The sequence below is a fragment of the Anoplophora glabripennis genome, unplaced genomic scaffold (assembly GCF_000390285.2).
Source record: "Anoplophora glabripennis isolate ALB-LARVAE unplaced genomic scaffold, Agla_2.0 scaffold122, whole genome shotgun sequence".
In the NCBI taxonomy this organism is placed as follows: Eukaryota; Metazoa; Arthropoda; class Insecta; order Coleoptera; family Cerambycidae; genus Anoplophora; species Anoplophora glabripennis.
Genome location: NW_019416406.1, coordinates 1,090,654 through 1,105,717, shown reverse-complemented (window position 1 = coordinate 1,105,717; position 15,064 = coordinate 1,090,654). Strand labels below are relative to the sequence as shown.

Genomic DNA, 15,064 nt, shown 5'->3' with positions numbered 1-15,064 from the left:
TTAAAAATCACGACATTGGTGTCGACTTTCAGTATAACCGAAAGTGCCGAAGAGTTCTATATATTTTAGTTGTGCTCGCCTCATGGACTTTGTGATGTTACCAAATATTCAAATATTTCAGATCTCTATTTTCCAAGATGTCAATTGACGCAGTCATCTTATATTTAAGAATGTGATCCTTTTTTTTCTACCCATTTGTTTTTTCTTGTTAGGTTTAATACTGGTCATAGTGCAATCCAACGTTTATTTCTAACAAGAATAATGTCCTTTCCTTTTCCTTAACCATTGAAAAATGTTATGAAAGCACAATAATATTAGTTTTATATAAATGTAAAATATACAGTGCGTCCCCAGATAGGTGAAACAACTCTTGTAAATGACAAGAAATTTTAGATTTGAAATGTGGCCTTCTAGTATTGAGCACTGCTTATTTTTTAAACAAAATGTGCCATGTTTTACCCAGAAGGGTATATTTCAAACCTAAAATTTTATATCATTTACCAGAGTCGTTTCACCTATCCAGGGACACACTATATGCATATAAAAATTATTTGTTTTTGTATCTTTCTGAGTATTAAAATGTTTTATTAAATGCTTATTTATTACCTACATAATCTACATAAAAAATTAAAACTAACAATCTCAAATTGAAAAATTTTATTCCTTGTTAAAAAACTACAAAATATTATTAATAATCACATATCCAGTAATGCACATATTTGATTCCTTTTTTGTTCTCCTTGTAGCTGTATTGGTCTTAAAACTCCATTGAATCTAATGAAATCTTGGTCTAATTCATTGATATCAACAACTTCAATGTCTTGTAAATTATCATTGCGCATAATACAGATATTGTGCAACACTGCACATGCCACAATGTATTTAGGCGCCCAATCCAATCTTTGCATATCTAAATATTTTAGGCATCGAAATCGTTGTTTTAGTAAAGCCAAACTTCTTTCAACATTGCTTCGTACTTTTGACAATTTGTAGTTATAATTTCTTTGCCGCAAAGTCATATGCCCATTATCACGATAAGGTGTCATGATTTGAGGGAAACAAGGGTATGCGCTATCGCCTACCAGATGGCTATTTTCTGGGAACATCTCTTGTGGATCATTCATCATTTTCTGATATAGGTCACTATTCTTAAATACCCTAGCATCATGTGAGGAACCAGGTTCACCAGCATATACGTGAGTAAATTTTAATTTGTGATCACATACCACCTAAAATAAAATATTGTGTATTTGATTGCTTTATTAATGTGATAATATTTTGAAAATTATGTTGTCATTATGAATGATTGTGTTATAAAAATTATATTATGTTATGATATGCATACATTGAATTCATGCCTTGACGATACCTATTAACTTTTAAAATGTATGTAATGAGTTATATAAATAATAATTATAGAAAAAGTAATATTAATGCAACATACTTGTAAAACCAAACTAGAAAATCCCTTTCTATTTATATACGACTGCCCATGCTCTTTTGGTAATGGAATAGAAATATGACATCCATCAATACAGCCGATTGTATCTGGAAAATCCTGGCGAAGGAATTCTTCTTTTATTTCATTAGCATATTCACCATTGGGCCATTTAATAAATGTCGGTCCCAATTCAAATAAAGCATTAACAACTCATCTTGTTGCTCTTAAACCTGTAGCCTTACCCAAGTCGAAACGTCCACAAACAGATCTATAAAAAATATTGACAAAATTTCACATATTTTTATTTTTTGTGACAGTCGAAAAATTTGTGTCTAATAATTTTTTAATAATCTTGAAATAATCTAGAGTATTTTTACCCATACCTGTAAGAATCAGGAGTACCTAAATACCAGAGAGCCATTAACAGTTGTGTTTTAGGAGGCACAGTAGGGCGACCATTCTCTACTGTCTTTGATGAAATTTTATTTTTTATTATTTCAAGAACAACATTGAATGTGCCTCGATTCAATCGAAAATTTTGTTGAAACTCAACTTCGGTATATCTGGCCACGACATCATCTATATATTGCTCCACACGGGGTCTTTTTTTTATAAAAATGTAGTAAATATTATTTAAAATGATATCACAGGTACTATATCTTAAGATTTACAGATTGTAAACGACATAACCGTAACATATTATGCACTAGAAGAAGTACCCACTAGACTGGGGCGAGTTTAGGGTTAATTCTAGTGTCTGTAATCAAAATAATGTTAAAAATACCTAAAGGGCCTCTTACTCCTTCATCTTCACTGCTTGAACTGGAACTATCATCCAGTAGTAATTCACAAAATAGGCGAGCAGCATTCGCATTAATATCCATTTTATAAGTTACAAGACAAAACAAAGCTGCTGGTCATTCAAAAACACAATAATATTAGAATTAAAGAAATGATTCTAAGATAAGTGGTATACTGGTTATACATATAACATCAAATCCAATCATCAACAAACACTGTCCAGCGAAGCGAACCAAAGCGTTTCTAAATAACCGCTTTTTACAGAAACCAAACCGTAACCGAATTCAAACCACTCTGTTACCAACCGGTTATCCTGATTAACTTACGGAACGCCGCCTTAATTGAAACACAGATTTAATCGTGGTTGGCTTCGACATGTCAGAGTGTGCCAAAGGCAATTAAATTGTCAAACTTGTCAAATACGTAGTTTTAAATCTAAGACTCATCTCATAACTCATAATTTGTTATAAAATATGGAGTATTTCAATGAAGAATATGCTGATATGCATTTAATGTACGGGCGAGCTCTTTGTAATACTTCGGCAGCAAGATGATTTTACCAGCATTCTTATCCTAATAGAAGGATTCCGAAGCGCAAAACTTTCGAACGTATTAATCAAAGATTAAGAGAAACTGGTAAAATACGATTACTATTATTAAACAAAATGGATATTAAATAAATTTTAATATCTTTAGGTCAATTTGCTCCTGTTACTGCAAACAGGGGTGCCCCGCGAACAGCACGTACAGTTGAAGTAGAGGAAAATATACTGGACGAAGTTGCTGCTCATCCAACATTTAGCATTAGGTCATTATCTTCTTTTACCAATGTTCCAAAGACCACTGTTGCAAGAATCCTTAGCGAACAGCTTCTTCACCCTTACCATATCCAAAAAGTGCATACTCTTAATCCTGATGATTTTCGTGCAAGAGTACAGTTTTTTCAATGGTTTCTTCAGAGACATGAGCAAAATCCTATGTTTACGAGATTAATTCTGTATACTGACGAAGCAAGTTTTGGGAGGAATGGAGTTATTAACTCCCATAATTTACATTATTGGTCTGATGAGAACCCACACGCTATTATTGAAACTAGGCACCAAAGACAATTTTATGTTAATGTTTGGAGTGGAATTATTGGTCCTTACTTATTGGGTACATTTGTGTTACCCCCTAGACTGAATGGTCAACGTTACCTAGATTTCCTTGTGCATCAATTATCACAACTGTTAGAAGATGTTGATCTTGAAACCAGAAATTTAAACGAGGTATCCTAATCGCTGGATAGGTCGCGGTGGATCTATTCATTGGCCTGCCCGAACTCCAGATATGAACCCACTTGACTTTTTCTTATGGGGGCACTTGAAAAATCTTGTTTATTCCACACCTGTAACCACTAGAGAAGAATTAGAAGAAAGGATTTTTTATTGTGCAAATGAAATACGACAAAATCCTGAAATGTTATGGAGAGTGCAACAGTCTTCTGTTAAACGAGCTCGTATTTGTATAAGAGAAGGTGGAACTAATATTGAGAATTTATTATGAATTATATTAGTTACAAAATTTTGATTGTCATGCACTTTTCGTTTAGTTAGTTAAGTCCAAATTCTCATAATTTGGAACACTGCTATTGCAAATTATTTGTCCTTTATTCTGATATGTAAAAGCCAACTACGATTAAACCTGTGTTTCTGTTAAATAAAATGTTTCAAATTGAACAGTACCGTTGTTTCTAAACTTGTTTTTCTACAAACGTCATTAAGGTATAATTTTAACGCATGCTGTCAGTCAATTTCATTTTATGATACGAGTGTTAAAAGTTAATTATTTTTAGGACTAGTGTTAAAAGTAAGTCATGTGATTTACCTTTAAGACCACTGATATAAAATCACACTTTAGAAACTGTCAGTACACGTTAACAATTATACAAAATTATATTTTATGGATATTCAACAAGTATACCTTTTTTACGTAAAATACCATAGATTTTTATAAAATGATGGAAAATTTGGGGTATAGTGGAACAAAAATTTCGAGAAATTTTGGTGGGGGGTGCTTTGCCCCTGGGCCCCCATAATTATTATCGAGGATTTCATATTATCATCCAAAGCAGCTTCAAAAATTATAGATCCAGCCAAAAAACTTTTCAAAATTTAATGAAAAATGCAAAAGTTACAACAAAAAAAACATTTTTAATTCTCAACTTCAAGATCTAATAACTCTACAGGGTGAACCCGGAGGAAAAAAATGTATATGAACTTGTGACATTATTTTCTCATTATCTATCCATATCCGAGAGATTGCCCGCCATTTCCGGGACACCCTGTACACAGGCCGATTCAAAATTCAGTACAAAGAATTTAGGGGCATATTTTTGGGGTCAAAATAAGACTGTTGTTTCCTATAAATGTGGGTCCAGAAATGTTTAGTTTTTGATATACATATTTTGTTCGGTTTTTTAGGAATAATTTCCAAACAGATTTGAATGTTGGCATAAAACTTGTGGTACGGGGTTTTTATAGAATGATAAATTTAAATATGCTAATGACGCTGCTTGTAGAGGGCGCCACCTATAAGGGTACACTTGCATTAAATTGGACCTAACTCCTTTGCTGTACATTGACGTTTCGTATTAGTGCGTTTATTCCCTTATCAATTTTAAACAAAAAAGTCTTATTTTGACCACAAAAATACGCACCTAAATTCTTTGTACTGAATTTTGAATCAATCTGTATATGTCTATATCTCAAAACGCTGTATGTTGCTGGTGGTTGCGTATGTGACACGTTTTCTTGCCTCAAAACCTTCTCTATAAAAAAAATTACAAACTAAAAAAGTTCGTTTTTTTCCCGTCTTTTTATGTCTAACTTTCCTGTTGTTTGATGTCATACTATAATTAAAAAGAGGTTAAAAAAAAGTTTTCACTATGGAATTTAAAAAATTAACTATTATTACGTATTTCTAAAGGTTAAAGGTAAACTCTGTATAAATATAACCCTCACTCAAAGTTACACCCTGTATGTACATAACAGCTTTAATTTAATAATAGAGGCGTCGGGAGTCGAATAAGAAAACGTCAAAAGCAGATACCCACATAATTTTAAACGATTACTATGTAAATTTTTGCGACTAATTAATGCTCAAATAAACAATATTAGACAGGAATTATATTAAGTGAAAACTATCGAGAGAGGAAATCCTGAAGTTGTTTACTGCATGAGAAAGAAATTATTCCAGGTATTTGGGTCAAGTTAAAGAAGCCAACATCAACAGCGCCTTTATGGTGGAACTATTATATAAGCGTAAATGCTGGTGGAATAATCCTTCTTACATGTGTGTTTACCTTGTTCAAAGACGAAACGAATTATTTTTATTTACGCTACCTATGAATGACTAATACTTTTGTTTTGATCTAGATATTAAAAAACAAAAATTTATGCTCGCACTCTTTCCAATGAACTTATAATAATGTAAATTTTTTAAATTGTATTTATACAATATTTAGCAATTAAACTCGTTTATACTACTATTGTAGTATTGATTTATAAGTAATTCATGTTGGGTCAAATGACCCCTTGAAAATTTCCGATGGGTTTGTAGTCTATAACACAATATTACTTAAATGATTTTGGACATGTTTTTACTCCACACACACACAGTTTCTGCATGTTTTGGAGAAAATGTCAAATGTGACAAATATTTAAGAACATATCATTTGAAAATATTTCTTAATCAAACATAAATAGCAAAGTCAAATATATTTATCTAGAAAATGGGTTGGTGAAAGAGGACAATAAAACGTTTGTTGGCATATTAGATTATTTTATTAATTTGTGAAGTAGAATCCCCTTTAAAATTTTTACAAACATTTTAATTACATCCTGTCTATTCCCGAAAACAATGTATTACTTTTTGTCTTTCAAAACCAAAAGCAATAATTATAAATATGGAACCAACTTGATTTTGTCCAAAATAGAAACAAAAACAGTAGTAAGTATTAAATAATCAACATTTAAAATATTCAATTATTAAAACAACAGTTAACTAAACACTCAAAAATACTTGGTGTATTTAATTGAAGAGGGTCCCACAAAAAAAGACTGTAACAAAGTATCTGTCTCTGATGCAATTTTACTTACTCTTTTATTTCATACATGCTTTACAGAACAAATATTTGCTTTGAACTCTTCTTCGAAATGTTTGTTTTCGATTTTTATATCTTTTTTGGGTACTGGTCAGATATGCAAAAAATATTCGGAACGGTCGATTATTCGATACGCCAGAATGGCCATCATCAGAATTTGTATTGTTACTTCATTATTTATTCAAGATAAGATTCATTAATGCAGTGTGTGTGGCCTACAAATGTGAAACATGTCCAGGAAAGTATGTTTGTTATAACAAATTAATTTTGGCTTTTTTTAATACTAATATTTGTATAGAATAAAAATCCGAAAAATAGAAACAGATAAAAATATTACATAAGAACAGTGTCTCTATGAGAAATTAATACGGCCTGCAGTAAAATAGTGTTCTATACAGCATATTCCATGAAGAGGGATATGCCTGAAGCGAAAATAAGATGATTGACCCGACGATATGTCACGATAAAAGGTGATTTTTGAATACTCACAATAGAATAATCCGAAGAGTTAAAGACACGTTTGCACTACAAACCAAAAGTAATATTTTCGTTTAATAATTGACCTAATATGGATGATATGAAATAACATTACAACGGTCTATATATCCTCCTAGTAGAGGACAACCGAACTTACTGTCATTCTCGTATTATTCCTGCTTTAGTAAATATATTGTAGGTATATATAGTGGTAAGTATATCTGGTACTGGCAACGAAAACTCCCTAAATCTTAGCGTCACCAATATCAATGATTCGTTTGCAATGGATATTAACAAACTGTTTACGCTTTACAGCTTTACAGTTACGCTCTACATAATGTAATCGCTTATTGGTTGAATAGAATCTCGTGAAAAATTCCCACCACTCACAGTTGGTGAAACAAAATGTGGCGTTTTAATGTAATACTTATCTTATTCTTTTAATTTTACGGAATTTGCGGAATATTGCCAACGTGAAGGAAATGAAATTACTGTTCCAAACTAAATTACTGGTCACGTGGTTTATAATCCTTTATAAAGGCTTTGTATATGAGACCTACTTTTCTACTTATTTTCTCATCTTAAAAATTAGTTAGTATTACATCTTCACACTCTAAGAACAACTGTGGATTGTATTTTACTTAAGGAAAGTTACGTGTCACTTCACACTTATCTGATGCAAGTATTTCTAATATGATGCAAGTCTCAAGGATATCATACCAAAAAACAAAAGTGTTCAGCAAATATGAAACATACAAATTTATACACGAAGTATCTAATAAATACATAATTTAATAGTTAAGATGATTCCAATGCAGCAATTCTTTTTTAGTGGTGTGACTAGTAGATATTTTTTAACTCTAGGTAGCATTTTTGCCATTGCCACTAGCTATCACTACTACAGGAGTTACGAGTTACGTAGAATTCTTGTTAAAAACATCGTTAAAATAATGAATAATAAAGTAAAATTTTCATATTGATAGACCTTTTTAATTGAACTACACTGAAAGAAATGGGCTTATTAAACTGTTTATCTAGAATAATGTGTATAGCGCATATTAAAACTTTTATAACCAATATACGACTTTTATTAAAAAAAAAGCAATCATCCCCATACTCATTATAGAATGAGTTTAACTGGAAGGTGCTTAATACACCTTATGCATCTATGAAATAAAGGTTATAATGAATTACTTATACATTATTAGGTGTTATAGACTTTATGTTCCAATTGTATAGTATGGAAGATTTGTTGTATAAAGACCAGTATCCGAATTTGTATATTAACAATTATATTAACAGAATTATTCGTTCTTATACTGAATATGTTTCCATTTTTAACGTGTAAATCGCGTCTTATAATGGTTAAGTGATGGTCACCTCTCCGTGCATAATCGGTTATGATCGTAAAATTTCCGACAGTCCGCTGTGCATCGACTTACGAATATTACACGTCTAGTTTGATGAAAATAGACGGTATAGGCACATGTTTTGTGGGATACATGATCATATCGCGTTGTGTGAAATGGAAAATTATGTAAGTATCTAATTGTTTTATGGCTTGTAATTGTTTTGTTTTTCAAATGTAAATCTTGTCTAAATCTTAAAAATTATTATCTTGTAGGTATGCCCTATTAGAAACCGCTGATGGAAGTTTTACATAAGATGGAGGAACAGAACGCTAGCGGTGACAAAGAGGAGCATGGGTATAAAGTCAATCAACCAGAGGGAATAGAATTAGAAGGAAAGATGTTCAACCTTTCAGGGGATGCTTCATTCTTAAGGTGGAAGAGTTATAGTGCAAATTCTCATGTAATAGAAGAAAATACGGGTGCATCGTTACTAAGAAAATAAACTGGACAATTTTGGGAGCGATTTGTCATCGTTTTTAATGCTTAAAAGTATGTTTTGTGTATGTTTACATTAGAACCTTAGCTTGTAATTACAGTTATCCAATAAAATTTCTGAAAACTTAGTAATATATTTTTAACTCATACAGAGTATACCACAGTTTAATACATTTATTATTATAGAACTTATAACCAGTACTAGATGTTCTAATAACGATATTGGAACACTTTAATAACAGTTATTGCTATTATTTCGTAAAGGGTATAAAAAACGTTGTATATTAGTTATACAATAATTTAATAAAGAAAAAGGTTTATAGTCACTATACAACTGTGCTAGCAGTACGCGTTTTATATCCAATATTCACCTGTTTAACTGTCACATATAGTATACAATGGTCTTATAGGGGCATATAGCATTCTAATAAAGAATACAGCGCATTTCTTTCAGTGTAGTTCAATAAAAGCGTGCGAAACAAACATTTATTGCACGGGTTCTTTTTTTTACATACATACACTGGAAATTGTGTAAAAAAACTCACCTTCAGCACGATCGTAAATAAAACATAGTTTTCTGTTTTTTTTATAACTACCAATAGTTTCAATAATAAATAATAGAAATATTTATAATAAAGCTAAAATTGTATCATATTTGGATGTCAAAAAAAATCCATTTCTTTCGAAACAGTAGTGACATTCTATATTTCGCTGAATAACTAATAATGTTAACTTATTAAATATTGTTGACTTATGCAGATCATAAAATATACAGGGTGAGTTATTATTAATAATGGTACACAGCTTACTGGCAGATTGTTAACGTTAAAACATAGTGATTAAGCTAAACATGCCTTAATCAATTGTTGCTCCTTTTCGTTCTACAGGGTGTTAAATTTGAAAACATGTTTTCTTTTTTTATTTATATTTTAAGTATGTATGGACTGATTGTTTTGAAAATTTGTAGTTTTACGTTTTTTGAGGATGCAAATACGAATATGCAAACATTGTTGGGGTAACATCTAGAGGGCACTAGTTATACTGTCCTATCAATGTAAAAATCTGTGTAACTTTTTGTATTTTACAATTTTTAATTTTTTAACTAAAAATTATTGAACTACGTTCTAAATAAAAAAAAGGTGTATTAGTTACAAATCAATAAACTAAACCGTTTTCGAGATACAGACGTATTAAGTTTTTCAGATTCGGCGGGAATTAAATTTGAAAATTAGCAGGTCTTAAGATACCAAGCCTGAATTAAGAATTAAGGCAAACATTACAGCAATTGAAGATTTTATTATGCATATCGTATTAACTACCAGCGACTTTAATGCACTTTCTTAGCCTTTTATTTTTTTTGTCTGACGTTAAACAAAGTTCTATGTTGTTTGATAATATGAACTGATTCTTGAATATTTGTCCACAGTTATTCATGGTCATTAATAATGTTTTTGTAAACTAAAGATTTAAGATATCTCCAGAAGTAAAAATCCAGCGGATTTAAAACAGGGCTACGTGCAGGCCAAGGTACTTCGCTACCGTGTCCAATCCAACAGTGCGGGAAATTTCTATTAAAATATTCTCTTCTCTAAAAAATAACGACAAGGGAAGAACTACTTCCTAATCAAATTGAGTAGAAAACTATATGGTATTGTAGCTGTCAATTTATTATGTCCATGCTTACTACTTTGGAAAAAATAGTTTTCTAATTTAATTCCCGTCGAATCTAAAAAACTTAAAATGTCTGTATCTCGAAAACAGTTGAGTTTATCGATTTGTAACAAGTATACGTAGTTCAAAGTTCTAGTTAAAAAATTCAAAGTGTAAACTATAAAAAGTTAGGCATATTTTTACGTTCACAGCACAGTACAACTAGCGCCCCCTATTCGTGACCTCAACACTATTTGCATATTCATATTTGCCACGTCAAAAAACATAAAACTACAAATTTTTAAAACAATCGGTCCATACATACTTAAAATATAGCAAAATATCGAAAACATTTTTTTAACTTTAACACCCTGTAGAACGAAAAGGAGCAATAACTGATTAAGGCATATTTGGCTCAATCTGCCATTGAGCTGTGTACCATTAATAATGTCTCGCCCTGTATATTTGTTTAGTTTGACTTCTGAAATGAAGTATAATTCATAAATGATCCATGACTGATCCAAATCATAAACAAATTTTGGTTCAATCCCCCTAATTTACTTTAGGAGTATATCATTTTTCTATATACCACCACCATTAATATAACCCCGTGTAAACTCACACATTACTACATTACTAAATTTCTTATTTAAATACATCTTTACATTTTTTCTATTGTACATATTTTTCAGAACTATTTCAGAATGGATAGTTACCTACTTTTAATATTTTAAATATTTAAGGAATCTATAGTGTAACGTTAGATGCCAGGAAGACATGAGTCTGTATAATCTTTCAAAGTGTTGGTGGTCCTATCGGAGAGATTTTGTCGTTATTGTTAGGTTGAGCGTTTCTAAGTCGAATAGAAGTAGTCCATGCATTCGTCGATTATGAGGTGACAATGGGGAGGAAAATGGTGAGTTTCTACATTTTGGTTATTTTTGTAAGACTATGTCGATGTTTGAGTGATCTTAGTGTTAAAAGTTTTCCAAGACACAAAGTCAAAAAAAAGGAAGAATTTGTAACAATTACTTGGTTGCTGTTAATATGTCTATAAGGGTGTCAAGTTGGGGTAATTTTAAAAATTTCATGGCAGTTCAAGATCATTAATTTATTATTATATATTATATATAATAACTCTACGTCTGTCAGGTACCTACTTATTAAGAAAGATCGTAGAGATACTACTCATCAAATGTGAGTCCTTAATACTTCCATTTTATTTTCTAATTAGTTTAGTCAATAATTCCGCTAGTAAATAATAAAGATTTATTTCTTGCCAGCCCCCCCAAGAAACGCTCAAACTTTACGACGAATGTCTTTCTCTTCAGCTACATGAAAAGCTTAGTACATCCTTAACCAATTAATAATGAACGAACGAGATCTAGTGTAAGCCGCCAACAATATCAAACCTTCAAGCATTGTTCCTAATAGTGTCAATTTCACATGATTTTAAGCAAATAATATCCATGGGCGGCGCGCTCATAGCGGTGTCCTTAGTATATATTATTTAATTCGAATTTTATAAATATGTACAGATTTTATAGATTTTTCAGTGAAGATATTCATTAATTTCATTTTTTGCCATATTCAAATAAATCGCATTGTGTATATATTAAAAATGCACTAAATGAACATAATTTCTCTTCGTAAAAATAGTGCAGTGCCTTTCATCCAATATTCATGTAAATAAAATGAAGGACAGGAGATAACAATAATTAGCTTTAATAACTGGGGATATTTTTAATTTTATTTGGCCTTATGAATTCTTTAATATGAATAAAATCAGTTGTAACGAACACCTTGAAATAGTTTACACATATTTCTGCGTAAATCATACTTCATAATAGTTGAATAATTATTCACATTTTAATTGCATAATTTCAAAATATGATAGTTTATAGTGTATCTAGATAATAAACAATATGTGATAATTTGTTAAATAGCATAGAAATAGATAGACCTATAATTAAGTATTTCATTTAACTGTATAATGTTAATTTTGGAAAGAATTCAATTATTTGTGGAAAAATTATAAACTTAAGACAAATTTTTAATGGAATTATTAAAACAGCTACTACTATAACTTCGGTAAAATTTAATAAAAAAATTTGCTAAATTGGTTCATTGTTGTTTGTGTTTGCTAAAAACATATTTTTTTTATTTTATGAAATATCTTTCTCTTCAGATCGCATCATGACTGAAAATTATACAAGATATTATTTCAAAACTGAGAAGGACACTAAATTATATGAAAATTTACTTCCTTTAACTATTACACTGCACACGGCTATGAAATGAAATCACGCATTCACCTTAGAAATAAATCAAAACCATATTAATTCGATAATTACATTGATATGTGCGTACACCTGTATTATGACAGTATAAATATAGCAAAAAAGATATAAGCATAACATTCAGTGCTGGTGTTTTCTGACATTTTAGAGTAAATCAATTAATTCTTCATTTGAAAATTATTTATTTCTGTATTATGGATATTATTCAGTAAGAATGTAAACATGAAATTAAGAAATTTGAAATATTAAAAACCTTAAAAATGGACAATTACCTACTTATATACGCAACATAAAGATGGAAACAAAACTTAACCCTCAAAAGTCACACTTTGGGTGGGCCACCTTAAAGGTCACACTAGTGCGAATTAAGATTTTGCCAACTTTGAACCTTTATGTCTTCTTTATTTGTTAACGAAAACAGCGTATTTATATCAAAATTGGGGTAAAATTTGCCGAGAAATTGAACGATGTACTAATTTGGTTTGGAAAAAATAATTTGTTAATAAAAAATGCAACTGTATTTAATTATAATTAATGGCTAGAGAAAAAGTAAAAAAGGGATTTTGAAGTTTAAAGTTTATATTTTTACGAAAAAATTCCCAATACTGATAAAATGATATTGATTTTTCCCGGCATCTCGAATATACTAGGCATTTTTGAAAGTTATGATTTCTGGATCCTTTTCTGTAACTTGCTGTTTATTTTGCACTCTTTTGTGTAAACATATTAATTTAAGCAATATTATCCATAAATATCGACACATGTTACAATTAAACTAAGTATTATCTACTGAAAAAAAATATTTGAAAAATTATTAATAATAACTAAATAAGCGCTGTTCTGGTCTATACAACACGTAGAATGAGGTGAAAAAAAATTGGAAATTTGCATTTCAATTCACTTTAGTTCTATATGATATGATACAGGGTGTTAATGAACTGATGTCAAATATTTTTGCCACATGTCCGTTATGTCAAAATGAGGTACATACACGGATTTGTGTTGAGTAAAATGTAATTTTAAAATGTAACTTACCTCAACATTGCAAGGAGCAAGATGTTCTATGTATCCACCATGGCTTGCACACAAGCTTCAGCGCGACGTATCCAATTCACTCGCACGAGTTGTAACATTGCCATGTCCTCCCGAATCGTATTACAAGCTTCGGCAATACAATGTCGCAGTTGGTGGATCTCACGAACTTCCATGGAATACACAACACTTTTCATATATCCCCACAAAAAGAAGTCTAAACGGGTGAGGTCCGGGGACCATCTAACTAGGCTGCCGTGGCCTATCCAGCGATCGGAAAAAGTAATGTCGAGGGGTAAACCGCTCCCTGAATTTTGTACAAAAACTTCTCTATACTTCCTCAAACTTCCTCGGACCTTCTCTAGACTGCTTCTTAATTCCTCCACATAAATGTTTAACATTCTCCGCATTTTTCCATAAAAGATAATACTGCGCATGTGTTTACCGTTCACGCATGCGCAGTTTGGTTCCAACTTCCCGACTTCCTCCACACTTCCTCAACTTCTTTGGAATTCCTAAAAACTTCCCCGACTTCCTTCGGAATTCCTTTCATTCGGAGTTCCTTTCAACTTCCTCAACTTCCTTATAACTTCCTCCAACTTCTACCCGACTTCCTGGGGACATGTACAAAAACTTCCTCAGCGGAGGAACCGTCATGCTGTAACACATATTTTGCCGAACATTTAATAGCACGTCTTCCAGTAACTCCGGCAAGCGATTTTGCAACATATCTAAATATGAAGCACCGTCTAGGCATCTAGGCAATTCAAAAGGTCCTATGAAAGTGTCATTAACGATACCGGCCCACATGTTCACTGAAAATTGTTGGTGAAAGGCACCACAACGTATTTCGTGCGAATTTTCGATAGTCCAGTAGTGAGTGTTGTGCATGCTTCAAACATGCTTCATCTATACCAAATATTTGCGCTGTAAATTGAGGATTTCTTGCACGTTCCTGAAGCAACCATTCGCAAAAACCTCGACATAGTGGAAAATCCTCAAGAGTAAGCGCTTGAACATGTTGAATATGAAATGGGTACAACGAGCTTCTCGTAATGTCCGGCACACAACAGGATGCGAAATACATATTTCTGATGCTACGATGCGGATCGTTTTCGACGAGATCTAAAATCATCTCCTCGACATTTAAGATTCTTAGTGGTTGCCCTGGGCCGCTGTCGCGAGCTCGACGCGGTTGTACTTCACCGGTGTCCAAAACTCTATGCGCTACAGCAACAAATGTTCGCGGTGCGGGGGCACGTCGTTCAGGATATCTTGCACGGTACACTTGACAAGCTCTGTGGACATTTTCTTTACTTCCCCATTAATTATGAACATATAATATTCGCGATCGCTAAATAAATCCACTATT

The 15,064-nt window shown here is 31.7% G+C and overlaps 1 protein-coding gene across 1 annotated transcript; it reads right to left on the bottom strand.

Annotated features, from left to right (window-relative positions):
• Positions 1-1,425: 1,425 nt before the first annotated feature.
• On the bottom strand, positions 1,426-2,446 carry LOC108907893. The gene is made up of 3 exons (XM_018711726.2): positions 2,226-2,446; positions 1,825-2,050; positions 1,426-1,709 (listed from the first exon to the last, which is right to left on the bottom strand). The coding sequence occupies exons 1-3, from the start codon at positions 2,323-2,325 to the stop codon at positions 1,652-1,654; spliced, it is 384 nt and encodes a 127-aa protein (XP_018567242.1). The 5' UTR covers positions 2,326-2,446; the 3' UTR covers positions 1,426-1,651.
• Positions 2,447-15,064: the final 12,618 nt, after the last annotated feature.

Bases quoted from the DNA above. Each gene is read 5' to 3' on its own strand.
- LOC108907893 (XM_018711726.2), bottom strand. From the start codon at position 2,325: ATGGATATTAATGCGAATGCTGCTCGCCTATTTTGTGAATTACTACTG. The intron at 2,051-2,225 runs GTATTTTTAACA...ACATTTTTATAA, and splicing joins AGGAGTAAGAGGCCCTTTAG to AAAAAAGACCCCGTGTGGAG. The intron at 1,710-1,824 runs GTATGGGTAAAA...TATTTTTTATAG, and splicing joins GGTACTCCTGATTCTTACAG to ATCTGTTTGTGGACGTTTCG.